The 24465-nt window shown below is 49.7% G+C and overlaps 1 protein-coding gene across 2 annotated transcripts; it reads right to left on the reverse strand.

Moving 5' to 3' along the window:
• Positions 1 to 14072: 14072 nt before the first annotated feature.
• On the reverse strand, positions 14073 to 21808 carry LOC144727853 (complexin-1-like). 2 transcript variants are annotated; one of them, XM_078607008.1, is made up of 4 exons: positions 21778 to 21808; positions 16412 to 16590; positions 14280 to 14332; positions 14073 to 14220 (listed from the first exon to the last, which is right to left on the reverse strand). In XM_078607008.1, exons 1-4 carry the CDS (start codon positions 21806 to 21808, stop codon positions 14073 to 14075), a joined length of 411 nt encoding a protein of 136 aa, XP_078463134.1. The 2 variants fall into 2 exon arrangements, with proteins under 2 accessions (XP_078463134.1, XP_078463133.1); XM_078607007.1 differs by having other exon boundaries at positions 14073 to 14202; positions 14262 to 14332.
• Positions 21809 to 24465: the final 2657 nt, after the last annotated feature.

Genomic DNA, 24465 nt, shown 5'->3' on the forward strand with positions numbered 1-24465 from the left:
TGCCACCTTAATTGTGTGGCTTTAACAATGGGCGGGAGGCGATGGCGCAGCGGGTTCACGGCGCAGCACCGTGAACCCGACGGCCCGAGTTCAACTCCTGGCCACTGCTGACATCAGCCGTGCGAGTGGTGTCCGAACGGGTGCCTGCATTCCTCTTCTCTTGTGGAGTTCGATAGAAACAACAACCCCCCCCCTCCCGACACGGTGCGTAGTGGCCTTTTATAAAACGGTGGATTTACAACGGGAGCTGAAATCTACTATGAATTATATTACTCTTTGGTTCTTTCGGTAAAGTCACGTAGGTATAAAATATTGCTTGTGTTGCAATCGAAACGTCGTGATTTAATTGATATATTTTTCATGATTTTTATTTAATTCTTTTTTCACCTACGTGACTTTACCGAAAGAACCAAAAAGTATGGATTCCTGCAGTCACGAAAGCTTCATATCAAGATATGACTATTATTGTTGCTGTTGTTACATTAATAACGCACGATAATAAAGTGGTGGTGCTGCTTTTATCGCTGCTGCGTTATGAACGCGGCCACCTGAGTTCGATTCCCCGGCCACAGCTATTGTGTGTGGCGAGCGGCAAACAACCATCACGACCAACAGGGCCTCTGTCGCGCCAGTTGATTAACAAAGGCTGGTGAATTATTTGGAGTGACAATTTGCGTATGTGTGCATATCGCGTGGGGAGTTAATGCGCTCTGTCGCGAAGGGAATCATTACATCTTCTTCGTTCTTTCGGTAAAGTCACGTAGAAGGGAAATAATAAAAAAAGAAAACATAATAAAATAATATTATATAATTATATTATGTTATTATATTATATTATTATATTATGCATTTTATTTAATTATATTTTATTATGTATTATTTATTCTTTTATTATTTTCCTTCTACGTGACTTTACCGAAAGAACCAAGAAGATGAATCCCTGCAGTCACGAAAGCTTTAAATCGGAATCATTACAGTTTTTAAATGTAGAATTTGCGTGTTTTTGTTATTTAAAATGTTTGGACCGTCACGGCATTAGACAGGCCTTCATCCAGCAGTGGATTGACAAAGAGGCCGTGCATGATGACGGCGGCGGCGATGACGTCGATGATGTTGATGGTGATGATGTTGATGGTGTTGATGATTATGATGATGAACGGAGCGACACGCAACACTTCTGCGGACACCCTGTGCAATGTCAATCATGCAAGAATCACATCGTGCGCCGTTGGCATGCAGTGCGGTTGCGTGCGCCGTATCATCTCCAACTCTCTCTACGAATACTTTTTAACGTAAGCACTGCCACTCCCTTTTGCCTGATGGATCCCTCCTCCACCCAACTTGGAACCTCTCTGCGCCTTCTGTTCGTCTCTGCAATCATATACAACGACAACAACAACGACAACAACAGGAACAACAAAAGGGGGTACAAAATAAAGAGAAGGAAAAAAAATATGAACAAAAAGTTACCGAAGTGAGTGGGAGAAAAACTCGCGAAACGCACAGTGTCATCGCTTTTCCATGCCTCGCCGCATTTGCCAAACCACCCCCTTCTCTTAACCCCCCCCTCCTCCTGCCTCCCCACCGCGCCTTTAGCCATCTCATCTCGATTTAAAGCTTTCGTGACTGCAGGGATTCATCTTCTTGGTTCTTTCGGTAAAGTCACCTAGAAGGGAAGTAATAAATTAATCAAAATAAAACATAATAAAATAATTCTCACGACGTTTCGGCCACAACGCATGCAGCCGTCCTCAGGTGAAGACCAGGTCTGTCAGACGCTGTCTCCCCGACAGACCTGGTCTTCACCTGACGACGGCTGCTTGCGTTGTGGCCGAAACGTCGTGAGAATTATTTTATTATGTTTTATTTTTATTATTTTATTACTTCCCTTCTACGTGACTTTACCGAAAGAACCCAGAAGACCATCTCATCTCGCAAACGGAGAATCAACCTACGGCCCAGAACATCGGTTTAAGCTAAGCAAGGGTTTTTGTTGTTTTGATCGCGCATCGCACAGCGCTCGGATGGGCGGGTTTGGACCCGCCGCTCACGAAGCAAGCGGGGCCGCGACTCGCCTCCCTCTTAATCGGGCACCGTGGGAGCTTCCTAGCTCGTCAGATTCCTCCGGAGATAACTAAACACGCGGGCTCTGGATCGCCGCGAAAATGTCGTGGATGGAAGAGAAATAAAAAAAGATCCCCTTCCCCTGTGCGCGCCTACGAGATTGGCCGCGAGAAGGCAGTTCGAGTGCAATACTCTGATAGTGCGCTGTTTATTTTAAGTTGTACGCCTTTTGGCGTCATCTGGTCCAATACCAATGGAGACTAGGCTCTAAGAAAAGCTGTCCTCGGGTGTGGACCAATCAACTTCAAGGACAGTGCATATGATCATCATCATCAGAGTTGTTTCTTTTCGTTTGCATTTTGACTGCTTGTGTTGTGGTTATTGCAAACATGATGCCTTGTATAAAGGTGTCAGTTTTTGTACCAGTTGAAAGGGTAAAAACCTATTACTATATTTTGCCACTGGTAAAGGAGGTCTCATAGTGTAATCGCCATCTGTTTACATCTGTACGGGGATAGAGGGTTGCCCCCTCCCCCTCCCCCTCACACTTGCCTCGCGCCGTGTGCATTTGGGGTTTTCTCCGGGTGCTCAGCTTTCCTCTACGCGTGTATAATAATAATATTATTATACACGCGTGTATAATAATAATATACACGCGTGTATATTATACGCGTGTATAATAGTATTATTATTATACGCGTGTATAATAATAATAATAAACACTCATCATCATGAATTGGCTGATGCCTTCTTAACACAGAGGTCAATTCGCTGACATCTGAGATCCGGGTTTCGGCTGCCTGGCCTTCAACCGGCTTCTCAAGTGGAGGCAGTGGTCTCAACTCGGTCACCCAATGGGTTGCACAACACTAACCATCGTCGTCCGCTGTTTATTGACCCCAACAATTCCAGCTCTGCGAATTCTAAACAAACAAAAATATCTTCTTGGTTCTTTCCGTAAAGTCACGTAGAATGGAAATAATAAAATAATAAAATAAAACATCATACAATAATTCTCACGACGTTTCGGCCACAACGCAAGCAGCCATCCTCAGGTGAAGACTATATCTGTCGAGGAGACAGCGTCTTCACCTGAGGACGGCTGCTTGCGTTGTGGCCGAAACGTCGTGAGAGTTATTTTATTATGTTTTATTTTTATTATTTTATTACTTCCCTTCTACGTGACTTTACCGAAAGAACCAAGAAGATGAATCCCTGCAGTCACGAAAGCTTTAAATCGAAATCTTCTTGGTTCTTTCGGTAAAGTCACGTAGAATGGAAATAATAAAATAATAAAAATAAAACATAATAAAATTATTCTCACAACGTTTCGGCCACAACGCAAGCAGCCGTCCTCAGGTTTAGAACAGGTCTGTCGAGAAGACAGAGTCAGACCCGTTCTAGACCTGAGGACGGCTGCTTGCGTTGTGGCCGAAACGTCGTGAGAATTGTATTTTATTATGTTTTATTTTTATCCTTTTATTATTTCCATTCTACGTGACTTTACCGAAAGAACCAAGAAGATGAATCCCTGCAGTCACGAAAGTTTTAAATCGAAAAACAAAAAGATCTATCGGTTTGACTGCCATGCATGTGGGATTGTGCTTGCTGCCTTTCTATAGGTGCGCGTGGATCAGCGGTTAACTTGCAGAAATCTATAATAAAAGTGGCTCTTTTTTTAATAGTTGGATCGTGCAAATATAAATGCGTCGTGAAACCCGCCTCCACCCGACACGGCCAATTGGTAAGGTTTGTCACGTAAACAGAGTTACTCGTTCAGCACACCGGTGTGTTGGAGAGTAAACCCACAACAACGTTTTCAATTCGTTTACAATTCAAGTACCGTGACGTTTCGCCCGTAATTACAACAACCAGCATCATCAGGCGACAGTCAGAATTGTGGCGAAATCCTCCTCCTGTTTCGGTCTTGAAGGGATCTCAGACGTAGCTCTGTCGTATCCCTCGTTATTCAACGAACTTGCTATCCGCGATTTATATGCAAATACATCAACATAGCCTTCACAGGCGTTTGCAGAAAGTGCTATTAGCGAGTAGCACCTAATGAAGGCCAACACGGCACACCAGGGGGTGGGGGGCCAGCACCACGCACGGCCGCTTTTGTCTTCCCAGTGGCGATGTTTACACATCGAACCATGTACCCATTTGAGGCTGAGTCGACGTAGGGGAGGCCCAGCACCAGTGTTGGCCATGAGCGGGAATCGAACTCGGGTCGCCATATAAATATCCGTACGTTATTCCCTCGTTATTCACGAACTTGCCATCCGCGATTTTGGCTATCCGCGAATCGCATCGGGAACTCTACACGGCTGCGTCGAGAGAGAGATAAAGTGATGAGGTAAAGGGACGAGAGAGAATGCAATTCGAGAAATTGATGAGATAATTTCCATGCATTTAATCGCTTATTTGTGTATGTGTTTAAGACAAATCGTGAACAAAAAAGGTTTCCGTAGGCCAATGTCATTATCCTCGGAATTGGCTTTTTACGAGCATCTCCGGAACGCATCTCTCGCGAACTCCGAGGGAATGCTGGATACATCTGCTCTCAGAGTTAACAGAGGGAAAAGACGCGACTACGATCGTTTCGAGAACGAAACTCCGCGGAATTGGCTTTTAACGAGCATCTCCGGAACGCATCTCTCGCGAACTCCGAGGGAATGTTGTATAAATCTGCTCTCAGAGTTAACAGAGAGAAGAGACGCGACTACGATCGTTTCGAGAACGAAACTCCGCTGAATTGGCTTTTAACGAGCATCTCTGGAACGCATCTCTCGCGAACTCCGAGGGAATGTTGTATAAATCTGCTCTCAGAGTTAACAGAGAGAAGAGACGCGACTACGATCGTTTCGAGAACGAAACTCAACGAGAGCGAGCGGTGGTGACGGCTCCGACACTTGACCCAGCCGGGAGGGTGATCCACAATCCCCACCACGACCCCTCCCCAGCTCGGCTCGTCGAGGCTGCAGGAGGTTCGTCGTTTGTTCGTGAGGAGCGGAGCGAGGAGTGACGAGGCCGTTAGAGACGGAGCGTGCAAACGACGACGGGACGGAGGATCGGTCGCGGCTGCTGGTAATCGGTGGAGAGGAGAGAGAGCATGTGTATGTGCGTGCGTGTGTTTGTCTGTATGAATGTTTAAAAGATCTGGACAAAGTCCCATCGGTGAGCTCCTGCGGCAGGCAAGGCTGCGTTGGCTGGACCATGTAGTCCGCATTCCCAGCCACCACATACCTAAACAGCTTTTGTTCGGCCGGATAGAGGGGGCTAAATGGGCGCGGCACGAGCTAGAGAAGAGATGGGGTGATGTGGTACAAGAGGATGTGGAGCTGAGTGGACTTGCCAATGACTGGTACCAGCGGTGTCAAGATCGGCCTCTGTGGCTGAGGCTCGTGAAGGACGCTACTCGGCAGTTGGAGGCAGTCGCCCTCCAACAACAACGGAAGGCAAAGGAGCGACGCTCACAACAACGAGCGGAACGTCGGGTGGATAAAGCACAGCAAGTTGGCACAGTAGGGGGCACAGGTGGTCCATCGACCAGTCACCTCATTCAGTCAACCCATGGCAACTGAGTCTGTTCCGTGACCTCCTTCCTGTGGGCGTTCGACACTTCACGTGGCCTTAACGTGCACATAGCCTGGCACAGGCGCCGTGGTGATGTCACCACCGCTTAGTCGCGAATGGCGGTTGTTGTTGTGTCTGCGTGTTATTTTGGTTGGGGAGCGGTGGTGTAGCGGTTAGCGCGCTGCGCTACGAACCCGCAGACTCGAGTTCGATTCCCGCTCCCGGCCAACACCCGTGACGATGATCTGAACCGGTCCTGGGCCTCCTCCCCTAGGTCGACTCAGCCTCAAACGAGTACCTTGTGTGGTGTGTAAACATCGCCAATGGGGAGACAAAGGCGGTCGGCTGTGGTGTTGGCCACCCACAGCCTCGTGTACCGTTCTGGCCTTCATAGGTGTTCCCCAACAGCACTTGCCCAAACAGTCTGCTAAGGCTATACGGGGGATCTTGGTCTTTGTTATTTCGGAGCGTTCGTCCGTGTTAAAAATCAACCCGCCAAAACCCACTCTCGTTTTTCACACCTTCGCTGGCAGGAGACACGTGCCTACCGTGTACTCCGCATGACATGATGCACTCTGCACCCCCCCCCCCCCCCGTGTTTTTAAGCGAAAGTATGGCGTGCGTCTTATAATGTGTGCGTGTGTCTGATCAGACGGGGAGCGGTGGCGCAGCGGTTAGCGCTACGCTGCGCTAAGAGCCCGGCGACCCGAGTTTGATTCGCGCTCACGGCCACAAACACCGGTGACGATTACATGAACCGGTCCTGGGCCTCGCCTAGGTCGACTCAGCCTCAAATGAATACCTGGTGCGGTGTTTGAACATCGCCACGAGGGAGACAAAAGCGGTCGGGCGTCGTGCTTTGCCACCCACCCCCTCGTGTGCCGTTCTGGCCTTCATAGATGCTACTCGCTAACAGCACTTGCCCCAACAGTCTGTTGAGGCTACAAGGGGGATCTTTGACTAGTTGGGGAGCGGTGGTGCAGCCGTATGCGAGCTCCGCTACGAATTCGATTCCCACTCGCGGCCAATATCGGTGACGACTATCTGAAACCGGTGTTAGGCCTCCCCTAGGTCGACTCAGCCTCAAATGAGTACACTGGAGTGGAATCAAGGCGACCGCGCTGTGTTGCTGGCCCCCCACCACCCCCTTCGCGTGCCGTGCCGGCCTTCATGAGGTGCCACTCGCTAGCAGCGTTGTACACCGAGCATATCAGTCCTACGTTCCGTAGCGTCTTATAATCTGGGGGATACGGTACGTGGGGTCAAGCTGTGAGTTTTGGACGATTCTCAGAGCTGGAATTTAGCCAACATAAGTGACAGATCACATTTAATGGTGTTTGTGCGTGTGCGTGTGTGCACAGTAGAGGGCACAGATGGTGCATCGGCCGGTCATCTCAAGTCAGTCGACACATGGCACCTGCTGGGTCTGTCCCGTGACCTCCTGCCAGCGGGCGTTCGACACTTCACGTGGCGATTTAAAGCTTTCGTGACTGCAGGGATTCATCTTCTTGGTTCTTTCGGTAAAGTCACGTAGAAGGAAAGTAATAAAATAATAAAAAATAAAACATAATAAAATAATTCTCACGACGTTTCTGCCACAACGCAAGCAGGTCTGTCTCCCCGACAGACCTGGTCTTCACCTGAGGACGTCGTGAGAATTATTTTATTATGTTTTATTTTTATTATTTTATTACTTCCCTTCTACGTGACTTTACCGAAAGAACCAAGAAGATGACTTAACGTGGCCTTAACACGTGCACAGAGCCTGGCACAAGCGCCGTGGTTACGTCACCGTCACCTCGTCGCGAATGGCGGTTGTTGTTGTAGTACTTCAATCACTGGTTGACGCGAATGAGACCATCAATCCGCCATATTCGAGCGAGTCTACGTTTAGCGCGCCCCACGAATGCAAATGGCCCAACGGAATCGCCTCGTTCGTCAATAACAAATCGTGGACTTCAAAGGGAAAATTTGCGGAACGGGCAGGTGATGTCTACTGATACGTGGCCCTGCCCGAGATCCCCATAATAGTCACGCTCCAGGCAAGATCTGAACCCGTGCCTTAGGCCAGTGTTGTTATTTTGAACCTCTACATACTGAATTTAACATTTTATTTTAGCAGGCAAGGCCCACTGAGCTACGTTGTTTTTTTTTCAGAAGCGACCACACACAATAGCTCAACGATTTGGCTTATCACGTGGGCATTTTTTTTGCAGCCAAACACTCAAAACGCGTGTTTTTTCATCGTGTTGATTCTAACCACGGGGTCGGAGGGGATGGGTGTGGGGACGGTGGGTAGGGAAACTGCAGGATCCTGGAGAAAATTCCACGCGAACCCTAAAAATAAAGCAGCAGGCGTCAGGGTCGGGATCGAACTCACGACCCTCCTGCATATCAGCCGAGGTGGTTAACATCAATGGCCGCACACCTGGCTGCCACATTCACAGCTGCTGCTGTTGCCATTGGCACCATCGCAACAAAGGCTTGGCGAACGACAGTGGCCGTAAGTCGCACAGCTGCCCGCTCGGTATTGCTTTCGCGTCCGTTGAACCCGAACTGAAGCCAGCCCTGCTTCCGTCCCTCTCTGAGTGCGCAAATGCCGTTTTGTTCGTCTAACGTGAGCAGCGGTAGTGCAGTGGTTAGAACCCGGCGACCCCGAGATCGACTGAATCGGACCCAGAATTAAACGAGAAACTGGTACAGTGTTTAAACAACGGCACTCGTGTACCGTGTAGGGCTTAGTAGGTGCAACTCACCTCGCTGCACCCCCCCCCCCACCACCACCACCACACATTCTGTTGAGGGCTATACGGGGGACCTTTGTCTTTGTCTCCCGAATCCCGATTGATTTTCTATTCTGTATTGGCCATGTAACGGGCGACGCGTTCAAAATGTGCAACGTCTCACAAGAACAATTCTTCACGAGTTTCCAAGCATGGGCGTGTTGTTATAATAATTATATATATATATTTTACAAATATAACGGAGAGGTTTTTTTCCAAATATTTTTTTTAAAACACAGATCATTGGTCCCAAAACCAGCGACGTATTTACTTGCCTTTTGGCTTTTTTATATATAAGAATGGTAAATATCCAACTTCTAGCACCGAGCCCAGAGAGAGAAATAAATAAATCATTCGTCCAGGCACTACAATGACTCAAGACGGAACTAATTCCTGATTTTCTTCGCGAGCACAAAAAGACTCAAAATTATCGCCTCCGTCGAAAATTCACTCCTCGCCAGGCCATCGAACACGAGTCCCCCAACTCGTTCCATCAATTGGCGCATTCAGTTATTCGAGATTCGAACGCTGAGCCCATACTGAACAGAAGCTGGATCGCGTGGACAAAACCCCGTACAACACAATACGGGGGGAGAAAAAAACTGGTCAACAATACCAAACGTGACGGTAACACACGCAAAAAAATAAAAAGACAACAGATATACGTTGATTTTTACAGAATCGAGTTCGCGAACCCAGAATTCTGAGGTTCCATCAACTCAATCGCCGGGGGGAACCTGAAGCTGTTCGTTCACCTTTGCCCACACTGCCAAAAGTGTGCGCATTACCAACAAACTCTGCTAAAACCATTCCCGGCGTCGGGGCCGTCAATAAATGACGTCACGCGATTTCGGACGATTTTTAACCCCCCCCCCCCCTTCGTCACACGGCGTCACAAAAAGTTAGACCCCCCCCCTCAAATATGACGTCACAAAGCTCTGCCCCCCCCCGCGCCCCCCAAAAAATAAAACACGCTTCAAATCGCTTTAAACGATCGTCATTGTAGTGCGTATTTAATGTGGCGCTGCACTCTGATGTTGTAGGAGAAAACATTTATTAAAACGTCTATTTAATTAAGTAGAACGTGTTGTCTATATTTATTTAAAGTTGCGCATTTTGATGTGACGTCACATTTCTCAACCCCCCCCTCCCCCCCCCATCGTCACACATCGTCACAAACGTCTGAACCCCCCCCCCCACCAGGTGCGTGACGTCATTTATGGACGGCCCCTTAGTACCAAGAAGCACTCAAAACTCGTCGCAATCACACACCCCCCACCGCCCACCCCCCTCCCAAAATCCAAAGTTAAAAATACCCAAAACATCACCCCCAATGTGTTGGAGCAAATGGCAAGCAGCTTGTGTGGACGGTGGCTCCGAGCGAGCCTCCCGTGTCGAGTGCGATGGTGGCACGTGGCACCGCGACGTGGGACACGCGGCAGGGCGGCGACGCATCCCACGTGGGCGATGACGCGTCCCACGTGGGCGGAGGCCGGGCGACGGTTGGGATCGCAGCCCGCATGGAGCGCAAGGACGCAGCGCGAGCAGCAACAACAAAAATACCCCCCCGAACTCCCCCCCCCCCCAAACTCCCCCCACCCTCAACTCCCCCACCCCTCAACTCCCACCCCCCCATCCCCCCCCTCAACTCCCCCACCCCTCAACTCCCCTCCCAACTCCCCCACCCCTCAACTCCCACCCCCCCCCATTCCCCCCCTCAACTCCCCCACCCCTCAACTCCCCCCCCCCCCCAACTCCAACCTTCCCAACTCCCTCACCCGTCCGAACTCCCCCACCCCACCTCAAGTCCCCCCCCCCCCCATCAACTCCTCCACCCACCCCCAACTGCCCCTTCTCAACTCCCCCACCCCCCCCCCCCCCCCAACTTCCTCCCCAACTCCCAACTCCCCCCCCCCTCCTCAACTCTCCCCCTACCCTCGAATTCCCCCACCCCCCCAACTCCTAACACCCCCCCCCCCCTCTCAATTACCCCACTCCCCCACCCACCCAGATCCCCCACCCCCCCAAACTCCCCCCCCCCCTCAACCCCCCCCCAACTCCCCCACACCCCCTCAACTCCCGCCCCCCCTCTACTCCCACACCATCCAATTGATAGTCCAACGAAGTTGCGGCTTATCGCGTGGAAGTGTACAGCAGGCCACAGACTCTGAGCGCACGGTGACGATGTTCATTCTCGATGTGGAGGAGAAAACCCAGAGGGACCCGGAGAAAAATCCACGCGACCACGTGGAGATAGAGAGAGACAGGGTGACGCGCAAACTCCACATACACAGCAGGCGTCAGGGTCCGGATCGAGCCCACGACCTCCTGTATACCAGGCGAGGTAGTTAACATCTCCCAGCCACAGCGGCGAACCCATTGGAAGGTCACACCGCACCCAGCCAACTGAGAAAGCGCGCGGTGGCCAGAGCGCCTTCGCAGCGGCGGCATGTGCGACGCTTGCCTCGAATTTCTTCCGCGCACCGCGACATCGCAGAGGTCGCAAACGGGTTTTGATTCTTTACCCGTACCCGTACCCGGCCGCAACAGGGTCGCAAACGGGTACCCGTACGGGTACGGGTAGCTGGGTATCGGGTAGGGTACGGGTATCGGGTACCCGGTTGCGACCTCTGCGACATCGCCAGCCGCGCTCTCGATCGGAGGCTGCGCGCGGGGGGAAGGCCAACCAACTGGCGTCACGGCACGAGACGGATCCGTCCGTCCGGGGGTTGTCTAGGAGCGGTGCTTCGAAGAGGCAGTGAGCCGCGGAAGGGGATATCGCGGAAGCACTTCTGACATCTCGTCAAGTGGCCGCCTATCCACAGCAGAGGGGGGGGGGGGCAGCACCCTTCCGGCTGCCCGGCCACGTGGTTGCGATGTTCGTCGCGTGCCATTCAGAGAGACATTTCTCATTTCGCAGGGCTGGAATTTTAGCCGAATTAAGTGCGGAATTAAAACGTCACGTGAGGGGGTTGTTGTTGTTTTTGTGCATTTGTGTGCAGTCATTGGTGACCACACTGAGATGACCAGCTGACTACACGACAGCTGACAATCCGATTAACACCCAGAATCTCGGCGGTGCCAGCTCTCCCCCCCCCACCCCCCCCCCCCAGAGACTCTCAAACGTCAACACGACCTTCCTACATCGTAGTGTAAGTATAGACGCAATGGATGGAGATAAGCTGGCGAGGCAGGTGATAGACATTGTTGAAGCAGCGCTTTCCACACGAGACATCGCGCCCACCGAGGATCAAGCCCTGTCGAACGCCTTCTCTCCATCTCGTGTCTAGAGCGGATGCCGAAAGCTTTTCCTCGGTAGCAACTATCTATCGCATTTACTGGGGTCCTCGTGTTATCCACCAAGTCCCTATCCGATTGGTTGGCTATGTACGGTGAGAAAGAAGTTCAACATACGTACGCACGTACACACCAGGACCGTGATATTCTCAGTGCATCGGTAATTGGCTCAGAATTGTTAGTAAACTCCATCAGAATCAGAACCGTTATTTAGACTTGGAGGAATCCGATGAGCTATGAAGCTCATTTTTCACATTTGTCCAAACTCAATCACCACAACTGTGCCCTGGAGATCTCCCTCTCAACGCACAGACCTTTACGCGACCTGACGCTCATCGACTAACGGCGCTGAGCGCATTTACGAACGCCGGGTGGACGGAAAAGCGGCGAGGGGGGGATTTAAGAAACTTGCCGCGCCGGGAAATCGAATACGACCGGCGACCTCTGGATTGGAAGTCAGAGGCGCTCACCACTGCACCGTGCAGTCATCCCCGTGTCGTGTAGTACATTTGTTCCACGTCATAACTGCTCAGCTTCAATCGCGATTACGTTAAAATTCTTTCCTGTGTCTGCGTTCCGATATTTCAAAAGAGATTTCACCTCGATTCGTGACTTAGCTCGCCTAGATCTAAAAAAAAAACAACGCAAAGCTTTCCCATTGCTCTCTTAACCGTTTGCTGGATGTGCGTCGTAAATTGAACGCGTGATCGTGAACGGCATCTAATGAGGTCAAAAGTCCCACGAAATGAATGCCACGAGTTCAAGGCGGTCATGTGATCCGTAGCCAAGAGCTGATTGGAGGCAATCATGGCAACCACACGCCAAGGTTGAGTTGTCAGGAATCGTGAAGACGTGACGTGAACTGGAATTGAAAACATTTTCGATTGGCAATTGCTGGTAAATACCCACCCCTCCCTCCCCCCAGAATGATCACCTAACAGTGCACCGAGTTCTTAAGGCATAGGCGTAGAAAGTCAGTGCCAGTGTGTTATTGTGAGCGTTCAGAGCCACCACATCAATCACCGTCAAAAAATGTGGAAACTCTGAGTTTCGGCCAATTCAGCAGCAGCAGCAGCAGCAGAAAAAGAAAAATGTTATTGGCGTTCGGGTCGGTGGTGGTGGTGGAGGGGGTGGAGAGGGGGCCTGCGATTAATGAAGCTGAAGCCGAACGGAGATTTGTTTTCGTTGTTTTACACTCGAGCACAAAGAGTCACGGGTGGTGGCGTGGAGGCTGGAGATGAGGCGACGTCACAAAGCCGTGGCCCTCATTGAATTCCTGTCGCCCCTGGCAACCGCAGCGCACGTGCGGTGACGTTCAACCGCCGGTCGTTTCCGTTTCCTCAGCTCGCCATTTATTTTTTGGTAATTTTTTTGTTCCCCCCCCCCCCCCTCTCCTAATTAAAACATTTTATTTGTATTTTACTAGGTAAGGCCCACTGAGTTATACAGCTCTTTTTCAGAAGCGACCTGGCCACAATTAATAGCTCAACGTGGAAATTTACAGCAGCCAAAGACTCTAAACGCTCGTTTCTAAATGTGGAGGGAAACATTCGGAGGATCCGGAAGGAAAAAAAACACAATCCACGTGATCACGGGGAGAGCGAGATAGAACACGCAAAACTCAAAATATACAGGCGTTGTGTGGGGGTGTCGGGATCGCGAACCCACGACCTCCTGCCGACCAGGCGAGGTAGTTAACATCTCCGAAGCCACCACGATTACCGCGCCGTGCTGCCGGCGTTGGTGTCATGGGACGAGGCTTCCGTTCGTGCGCGACCCATCGCGCTCACGGAGAGAGGACCCCGTCGCGTGACCTCCGCTCCACGCACAGCGGAGGGTGGCAGCGAGGCCCCTCCCGGCCGCCGCGCCGACACGAGAGGAAGTCTCGTCGCGTGACAGTCAAAACCGATCGTTCATAATCAATGTTTTTGGGTTTAGATCGCGTTATTTAAACCCAAAAACGTTGATAATGAATAATATTGGTCGCGAAAGCCTACGTGTTAAAAAACCGATCGTCTCGATTCTCACCGACGGGGAATTTTGTTTTGTTTTGTTTCGGCCAAATTGATCGCCAGGAACAAACGTAATGCGACGGGGCTTGTTTTGTTTGCTGTTTGTTTGTTTGTTGTGCAGTCATTGGTGACCGGGTTGACACACATTCCATGTTTACCTCTTTATCGCAAACCCCCAACCACCACACCGCCCACACCGCCCCCAAACCACAATCAAACGCCTCCCCGCCAACTCGAAAACCTGCAATTCACCTGCCGGTCAGCTGCCAAAAAAAAATTTGACGCTGACCGCGCCGTTTAACCCGCCCCCCCCCCCCCCCCCCCCCCGCTGCCACTTGGCTCATTTACGGAAAAACTCCTGGATGGGCCCTGGGAGGTACTTGAGGAAGGCTTCGAAGAGGCTTTCCTCAGGGCCCTCGTCGGAAGCGTCCCCGCACCCGGGAGGGATGGCCCGCTTGGGGCGGGTGAGGCTGCCCTCGGATCCGGCCACACCGCCGGAAACGCCGCCACCCGCCGCCGCCGCCGCCGCCCCCCGCTGCACGCGGCCTCCATCGCCGCTTTGGCCTCCGCCTCCCGCTCCTCGCGCCGCTTGAGGCCGTACTGCGCACGGCAACGGGCCGGTGGGACGGGAGGGACGGGAGGGAGGGGAGGGAGGGCACAACAACGGACACCAGCGCTGACAGGGTCCATTTTTTACACTCGCACATCCGAGTCGTGCTGGCACGGGACCAGCACAGCACGTGTGGTTTTTTTTCCACTGGCATTCAGCCCAGCCGAGCCGAGCCCCATGTTGGGGCTGTCGCGGTTAGCGCTCTGCTGCATTACGAACCCGGCGACACGAGTTTGATTCGCGCTCACGGCCACAAACACCGGTGACGATTACACGAACCGGTCCTGGGCCTCCTCCCCTAGGTCGACTCAGCGTAAAATGAGTACCTGGATGCGGTGTGTAAACATCGCGACTCGGGAGACAAAGGCGGTCGGCCGTGGTGCTGGCCACCCCCCCCCCCTTCGTGCGCCGTTCTGGCCTTAATAGGTGCTCGCTAACAGCACTTGCCCCAACAGTATTTCAAGGCTATGCGGGGGGTCTTTGTCTTTGTGTGTGCGAATGTGTGTGTGGTCTCCTCGCACAAGAAATCAGACACTCACATCCAAATGTGTCTACGGCCCTTTCAAAGTGCATATTACCCTTTGGGAAATGATCACATATATGTGTTTAATCACTGTGTAACAAAAAAAAAACATTTTGTTCCTGGGTAGTAAGTGTTATTTTATAATTGCTTATGCCTCAAAAGTATAGAAAATGGCTATTATACACTTACTACCCAGGAACAAAAATCGTGTTGCATAGTGTATCATTATTACGTTCCATGTTTCGTCAATCGATTATTGGTTAAGGTTTCCCCGTGCTGTGTTGGTCATTAGGTTTGTTTGACCATAAGGTAGAACCCCTGTTAACGACCGGGCCTGTTAACGACTAATCGCTTAACGAAAGGCCTCCATAGAGCCCAATGTATAGTGTATAGTGTAGTGTATAGTGTAGTGTATAGTAGTGTATAGTAGTGTATAGTGTAGTGTATAGTAGTGTATAGTGTATAGTAGTGTATAGTAGTGTAGTGTATAGTAGTGTAGTGTATAGTGTATTGTATAGTAGTGTATAGTAGTGTAGTGTATAGTGTATAGTAGTGTAGTGTATAGTGTAGTGTATAGTAGTGTAGTGTATAGTAGTGTAGTGTATAGTGTAGTGTATCGTAGTGTAGTGTATAGTCTAGTGTATAGTAGTGTAGTGGATAGTGTATAGTAGTGTAGTATATAGTGTAGTGTATAGTAGTGTAGTGTATAGTAGTGTATAATGTAGTGTATAGTAGTGTAGTGTATAGTATAGTGTATAGAAGTGTAGGCCCTCCATAGAGCCCAATGTTGTGCACTTACCGACCAATCCCTGTTAACGATTGGCTTGCGACGAACACGCGACCATCAATTTCGGCCAATCGGCGAGCTCCAAAGTGTTCTGACTAGGCCTCGGCCAATCAGCGACGTCCATTCATGACCGTTGGGGCATTGTTTGCAATAGGTTATCTGATGCGTTTTGAAGTTGAAACATCTCTTGAATTCTTGGTGCATTTTGACTTTAAACTTTAATTAAATCAATAATCACGGCTCCCAAAGTGCTCGTGAATAAAGACAAGAAGGTGAGGAAGACAATTAGTGTTTTAACCAAGAAATAAATAATTGATAAACATGAAAGAGGTGTAAATATAGGTGCGCTGAGTAAGTGAATATGGCCTGCCCTTGCTTAACGACCAAATCACTTAATGACCGGTTTCGTGGAACCAATTACCGTCGTTAAGAGGGGTTCTACTGTAGTTCACAGCGCTGGTCGATTCTATGCCCCCCCCACACGCCACCAGCCTATTAAAATTGGACAAATCACACCCTGACTAAAACCATCGGGAACCATTCTCGAGCGTGCACGCAGGCCCCAACTTCCAAAAGCGTGTTTTCGTATTGTTTGTTGTTGTTGTTGGAACATTCTGACCTCGTGACCCCGGACAGGACACCTGTGCAAAAAGAGATCTATAAGCTCATCGGATTCCTTCCGCAGTCAAGACTCTGATCTTCTGAAGGGTGGCTGGGCCTCCCTCACCACACCCCCCCCCCTCCCCCGTGTCCTCTCACCTTGTCCCGCACGTTCTGCCGCACGCGCTCCCGCTCCGCCTCCATCTTGGCATGCTTCTGCTTGCGCTCCTCCTCCTGCTGCCGCAGCGCCTCCCTCCGATCCTCCTCCTTCTTCTGCGCTTCGGGGTCCTTCTCCGCCTGGTCTCCTCCCAGCATCTTCCCCACGTCCTTCGTGGCGCCTGCACCGCACCGGACCGCACCGCGCCATACCACACCGCACCGCATCACACCGCACCGCATCACACCGCACCACACATCACCACACCGCACCGCATCACACCGCACCGCACCGCACATCACCACACCGCACCGCATCACACCGCACCGCATCACACCGCACCACACATCACCACACCGCACCGCATCACACCGCACCGCATCACACCGCACCACACATCACCACACCGCACCGCACCGCATCACACCGCACCGCACATCACCACACCGCACCGCATCACACCGCACCGCCGCAAAAAGGGACGACGGTGTTCGTGGCCCGTACGATATACACCGTCGATGAGTCGGCTGCGTACGGCCTGGAAAAATTTCAACGTCCTTACGTGCACGCACTATTTATTTATTTATTTATTTCAGAAACCTGTCCCACCGTTTCCCAGTTGAGAAACAATTGCGCAAGTTTCTCAAATCCCTCCTCGGCCTCTCTCTCTCTCTTTCCAAAGTTCGGCAATCGGCAGGATCGCGTGTGGTGGGGTAAAGTGTGGGCACTCCCAAACTCTTCCTAGACGTCTGGTCAGCGTGGAACGAGTAAGAGGACAATGAACGCTTCAGAGATGCCTCTCCTTGGAGGATCCTTCCGATAGCAGTGGCGAGATGTTGACTACCTCACCTGGTATACAGGAGGATTGTGGGTTCGATCCCGACCACGACGCCTGCTGCTGTATATTTGGAGGTTGCGTGTTTCTCTCTCTCTCTCTCCCGTGGTCGCTTGGATTTTTCTCCGGGTCCTCCGGTTTTTCCCTCCACATTTAGAATCAACATCACGCGTTTAGAGAATTTGGCTGCTATAATTTTGCACGTGATAAGCCACTTCGTTGAGCTGTCATTTGTGGCCTGGTCGCTTCTGAAAAAGAGCTATGCAGCTCAGTGGGCCTTACCTGGTAAAATGAAATAGTTAAGCAAACAATTTCAGAGCTGCACCTTTATCTATTATGATTTTACACCGGCTTGCATCATTCACCGGTGTGAATCATTCACTCGCTTCAATCAATCACTGGATTCAATCATTCACTGCCTTGCATCATGCACCGGCTTGAATCATTCATCGGCTTGCATCATTCGCATGCTTACACAATCCATTGACTTTAATCATTCACTGGCTTAAATCAATCACTGGCTTAAATTATTTACTGGCTTGAATCATTCACCGGCTTGCATCATTTTCCGACTTGCACCATTCACCGACATCGAATCATTCGCCGGCTTGCTAACAACAAAGCGTCGCTCTGCACACACAAAACCTCCCGTTGTTCATCATTTTCCCAGGACGCAATCTTAACTCGCTTCGCCGCGGTGTGAGATGAGCTAACGAGCTGTTGTGAACGACGCGTCTCGGGTCTTGTTTGGTGGCCGCTCATTCGGGGGGGGGGGGGGGTGCCGTTAACGACCCAGCGCGACTGATGGAACTCGCCGCTGCAGACACTAATACGCAGATGTCCCAGGAATCGCGCGCTCTGCATTCAAACTACAAATCGCTCAATTAAAAAGCGTCGGCGCTGCCACGTGAGTTTTGCCGTTCGGGAGCCTCATGCACATTGACAGTTCATTTATTTAGAAACTGAATTTTTTTTTGGGGGGGGACATTAATTTGTAGTAATTTCACCCGTACCTCCGATGTAGCACTGTTGGATAGGTACGTGCGGTGCGAAAAGAAGTTAAACGTACACACGTCACGGTTTCATCAGGCGATTAGCAGAACTGTGAAAATCTCCTTTGAAGGCGCGAGGCTGCAGGAGACGTTCACAAAGCTGGCAACCGGCAAGTGACGGGTCGTACGTAAGCCGCTTGTTAAATGTGAGTGAATCGCTGTCCAGCACACCGGGGGTGCTGAAGCGTTCACGATGGGCGTGTTCGTTCACGCGACGACTCTAAGACGTTCAACGTCAATGGGTCCTTACTCGCGTAGAGACCGGGAATGAGAGATACACAACTTTCGCGACTAAGGGATCAACGGGACTGACCTGGCCATTATGAACTCCCCCTAAAAGGGTGGAGAAAGACACCCAGCCCTTGTTTCGTACCGTCACTCAAAGACTTTCCGAGGTTACACAAGCGTCGTGACGTTCCCCGTTTTCATCGTCGTCGCTCGGGTGTTGGCTAGAAGCTCACTCGCCACCTCGATGCGATTGACTCTGTCGGGTGGTGGAGGGTGATTGCTTCGCACATTGACGTGATCCACCACGCTGCGATATATCCCGGATAGAAACTCATTTTGTGCGAATCATAACATTGGTTGTGAAAGGCTCCGTATTGAAAGGATAATCCGTGGCGGCGCCTCGCGTGACTCATCTGCCAGTTGTGGCGGATGAGTAATATCACGGGAATTATTATTACGAGAGAAGATAAAAAAAAGCCGTGCCCTCGCGAATGAGATTATTAACCCGCGCTTATCCTTGCGGACGGATATTTTACAATAGCTCTTTTCGGATGAAGGCATGCCCACACTGTGTCCGAGATGGGCGTTTGACCATACTTCACCACCACGGTCAGTCTAGGTTAGAGGTTGGTAAACGGGTGAATGGAGGCGGAGTGGGGAGGGGGGGCGATTAGGGGGCGTTGTATGTGTGTTGAACTTCTTCCGCACCGTACGTAGCCAACCGCGCTAATCGGAGGCGCGGGTGAAGGACAACAAACTGAACACGAAAAGCAGTTCTAACGAAGTGAGTCTCCAATCTAGATTATGTAAAAGTGCATAGCTCCAGTGGCTTCCTAATATCGGAAGGAGGAGCGTTCCAGACGGCCGCGGAAACGCATCTGAAAGCGCCGCGCGATGCGGTGACCACCGTCTTTGTCCGACGGGCTAACCAAACGCCCCTGCTGCTGCGAGTTGGTACTGTTGATTTGTGGCAAGCACTTTGTGTGTAGTGAGCAGAGGTCGCAACCGGGTACCCGATACCCGTACCCTACCCGATACCCGGCTACCCGTACCCGGCCGGGTACGGGTACCCGTTTGCGACCCTGGTGCGGCCGGGTACGGGTAGGCCGTGAGTCACTGGTGAGTAACCGTTTGTCACTCATTTCCCAACGTCTTGTCTCTTCTCACAATTCAAGTTCCTAGAATCAACCCACCCGCGCCTGCAACATGGCTTCATCCCAGAGGTCGCAATCGGGTACCTGATACCCGTACCCTACCCGTACCCGGCCGGGTACGGGTAGGGTACGGGTACGGCCGGGTACGGGTACCCGTTTGCGACCCTGGTGCGGCCGGGTACGGGTACGGCATCAAAACCCGTTTGCGACCTCTGGTAGTGAGTGCGACCTCCTGGCAACGTGCTCGTTTTGGCAGCCGGAAGACCAACCAACGCAGCTGGGCGAGCGCCGGATGGACGTGGTCGTTGCTGTTTGAGGGGGTGCAGACCTCTGCTAAACCACTGCCCCCACCGGAGCCGAGAAAAGAAGCCCCTCTGGACATAATTTATAGTCTTCTTGGTTCTTTCAGTAAAGTCACGTAGAAGGGAAATAATAAAATAATAAAATTACTACATAATTAAATAATTCTGCTTGCGTTGTGGCCGAAACCTCGTGAGAAATATTTTATTATTTGTATTATTTTATTACTTCCCTTCTACGTGACTTTACCGAAAGAACCAAGAAGATGAATTCCTGCAGTCACGAAAGCTTTAAATCGAAATATAATGTATCGTGTTTTATACCACGGAGGAACTCTGCGCTGAAGTGAAATTATTGGCCTGCTCGCGCAACAATGGGGGGGGGGTGGAGAGGCCTTCTTGGTGGATGTTAATTATCGCGCTGTCTGGCCCGTACCTTTTGTTTATTTATTCTTTATTTTATTTTTCAATGTGTTGTTTTTTTAAAGGATTTTTTTTAAGTTATGCCCTCTGCAAAGGAACGCAGCTCGTCAGCTTCGGGCGGCGGTTGTTGAATCACCTAATTGGAAGATTGTTGGGGGGTTTTTTTGTCGCGAAAAAAAGACACAACGGAACGCTGTTACAGAGCACGAGGCGTGAGCTGCTGCGATCAACGCACGCGGCTCACGGCTCTCTCGTCGCTTCAGAGCCGTGCGGGACAACTGCGTCCGATCGCTGTTCAGCACGCCGGGGGTGCTGAAGCGTTCACGATTGGGCGTGTTCGTTCACGTGACGACACCAAGGCGTCCAACGTCAATGCGTCCTTACTCGCGTAGAAAACGGGAGTGAGAGATACACAACTTTCGGGACTAAGGGATCAACGGGACTGACCTGGCCATTATGAACTCCACCTAAAAGGGTGGAGAAAGACACCCAGCCCTCGTTTCCGAGGTTACGCGACTATCGTGACGTCCCCCGATTTCATCGTCGTCGCTCCGGTGTTGGCTGAAAGCTCACTCGCCTCCTCGATACGATAGACTCTGTCGGGTCGTGGAAGTTAATTGGTTCGCATGCTCGAGATGAGGCCGTCACTCAGCCGCCTGGAACGATGGATGGTTGCGAGAGCTGAAATGTCCGTCAATGATCGTGCACTGGGCATTGCTTTGTCTATTTTTTGCGCAAACAACAAAACATTCAACGAGCCCGAAACCGGCGTGGTGCAGTCTGGTCAAATGAATTCCCATGACCGACGCGGCCTTCGTCCGATAATATTTTTACAAAATAAAATAAGGGCTCATACTGTGACAATAATTTCGCTCGTTGCTCGTTATATTGATTGAATGGGTTATGCGCACCGCGAAATATAATAATCATAATAATGATGAATGAGACCCAAGACCATTTTTAAGGAGGGCTCTGCTGCGTTGAGCTGTTTGCTCTGTCCCATGAATGGAGGAGGAAACCGGAGGAGACCCACCAGCACCTTTGTACCCAGCGCTGTTCGCGAGCAGCACCGACGAAGGCCGCTACGACACACGAGGGGGGTTTGGTGGCCAGCACCGCGCCCGACCGCCTTTGTCTCCCCGTAGTGACGATGTTTAACTACACACCGCACCCAGGTATTCATTTGAGGCTGAGTCGATCCAGAAGGGGGGGGGAGTTGTGCCCAGGACCGGTTCAGATGATCGTCACCGGTGTTGGCCGCGAGCGGGAATCGATCTCGGTGTCGCCGGGTTCGTAGTGCGGCGCGCTAACCGCTGCGCCACCGCTCCCCGCATTGACAGACAGACAGACGCGCCACACGCGCGCACGAGACTCTACCTCCCAGGGCTTGTTTCATGACGAAGTCCATGGCCGTGCGATGGGTGGTGTCCAATCAGGGAGCAGCACAATGGCACATGCAGTCGGGGAGTACGAAGCTGATTTGCTGCAACAACAACAACAATTATAAACACGCGCATACACAGATCACAGGCTGATTAGCAATCAAGATTAGCAATCAACAATTAGCAATCACGATGACCTTTCCTGCACTTTCACACACACACACACATAGACACCCGTATGGCAGGGATTAAGCACTTGCTTTGTTGAGAGCAGCAGCAGATGTATGAATGCAATGATGTCCCGTGTTCTTTTAGCCATCCGTTCAACATCACTGGTTGTCAACTGGGCTTCATTTCTGCCGTCGATATTTTCCGAAACGCTGATGGGGCTTGACTGACCTTGCGAGATGGGACCGCCGGCGTAAGGCACTACCACTAGAGAGTGCACGGTACGATCGATGCATGGCAATGCCATATTCACGATGACGAACTAAGCGTCATGAGGACAAAATTACGAAGAGGATGTGTTTACTTTGAATTAAAAAAACGTGGATTCAACGCTCTCGAATGCCCTATTTGAAATATGAACAAACACGTCACCTTACACGAATACGCGTGTACATGTTCAATTAAATTCTTTCTCAAACACTGAAGCGTCCAATTTTCAGTGAGTTATTTATTAATGTTTTACGTCAAAAAAGCGTGGGATTACATTGAGGGGAAGAATAATAACACGCGGATTAGAGAACACACGCAATGTTCAATGACGCAATTCAAAGCGTCAGGATAGGCGAGTTAGCCTCGGGGCAGGGCTGGTCACGAGACGTGATGATGGTCAACGCTGATAAACCAGAATCTCTATTGAGACTGCAGGAGGAGGAAGCTCGCTTTTTTTTCCCCACAGCCGTCCAGTCTGGGCGCGGGGGTGAACGAGAAGCAACAGTAACAAACAATGCACAAAAAACTACAAACAGTACTCAAAAAATAAACAAACAATACACAAAAAATAACAAACAATACACAAAAAATAACAAACAATGCACAAAAAACTACAAACAGTACACAAAAAACAACAAACAATACACAAAAAATAACAAACAATGCACAAAAAACTACAAACAGTACACAAAAAACAACAAACAATACACAAAAAATAACAAACAATGCACAAAAAACTACAAACAGTACACAACAAACAATACACACAAAATAACAAACAATGCACAAAAAACTACAAACAGTACTCAAAAAACACAACAAACACACACAAAAATAACAAACAATACACAAAAAACTACAAACAGTACACAAAAAACACAAACACACACAAACAACACAAACATACACACAAAACACAACCATACACAAAAACTACAACATACACACACAAACACCACAACCCCACCAACAACCACCAACAACACAACAACCCCACACACAACCCACCCAAACCCACACACCAAACCACACCAAACACTACCCCCCACACACCCCCCCACCAACCCCCCCCCCCCCCCCCCACACCCACACCAACAAACACAACAAACACAAACAACACAACACACCCAACACCCCACCCACCACCCACATACAAAACAACAAACATACACAAAAAACAACAAACAATACACAAAAACAACAAACAATACACAAAAAACAACAAACAATACACAAAAACACACACACACAACACACACAAAACAACAAACAAACACAACACCCCCCCCCCACCCCAACCCCACCAACCAACCCCAACCACACACAACAAACAACAAACACTACACAAAAACTACAAACATACACAAACAACACAACATACACAAAAACACAACAAACCAACACAACAACCCACACAACACAACACACAAAAAACACAACCAATACTCCAAAAAACAACAAACAATACACAAAAAACTACAAACAATACCCAAAAAACAACAAACAATACACAAAAAACAACAAACAATACACACAACAAACTACACACAACACACACAAAACAACCACACAACACCCCCAAACACACAACAACACAACCACACAAAACCACAACACCAACACACAACAACACAAACACAACACAAAAAACTACAAACAATACACAAACAACAACAAACAAAACACAAAAAACACAAACAATACACAAAAAACCACCAAACAATACACAAAAACCACAAACAATACACCAAAAACAACAAACAATACACAAAAAACTACAAACAATACACAAAAAACTACAAACAATACACAAAAAACTACAAACAGTACACAAAAAACAACAAACAATACACAAAAAACAACAAACAATACACAAAAAACTACAAACAGTACACAAAAAACAACAAACACTACACAAAAACAACAAACAATACACAAAAAACTACAAACAGTACACAAAAAACAACAAACAATACACAAAAAACTACAAACAATACACAAAAAACAACAAACAGTACACAAAAAACTACAAACAGTACACAAAAAACAACAAACAATACACAAAAAACTACAAACAGTACACAAAAAACAACAAACAATACACAAAAAACAACAAACAATACACAAAAAACTACAAACAATACACAAAAAACAACAAACAATACACAAAAAACTACAAACAGTACTCAAAAAACTACAAACAGTACACAAAAAACTACAAACAATACACAAAAAATAACAAACA

This window comes from Lampetra planeri, chromosome 27 (assembly GCF_965212315.1).
Source record: "Lampetra planeri chromosome 27, kcLamPlan1.2.h2, whole genome shotgun sequence".
NCBI classification, from domain to species: domain Eukaryota; kingdom Metazoa; phylum Chordata; class Hyperoartia; order Petromyzontiformes; family Petromyzontidae; genus Lampetra; species Lampetra planeri.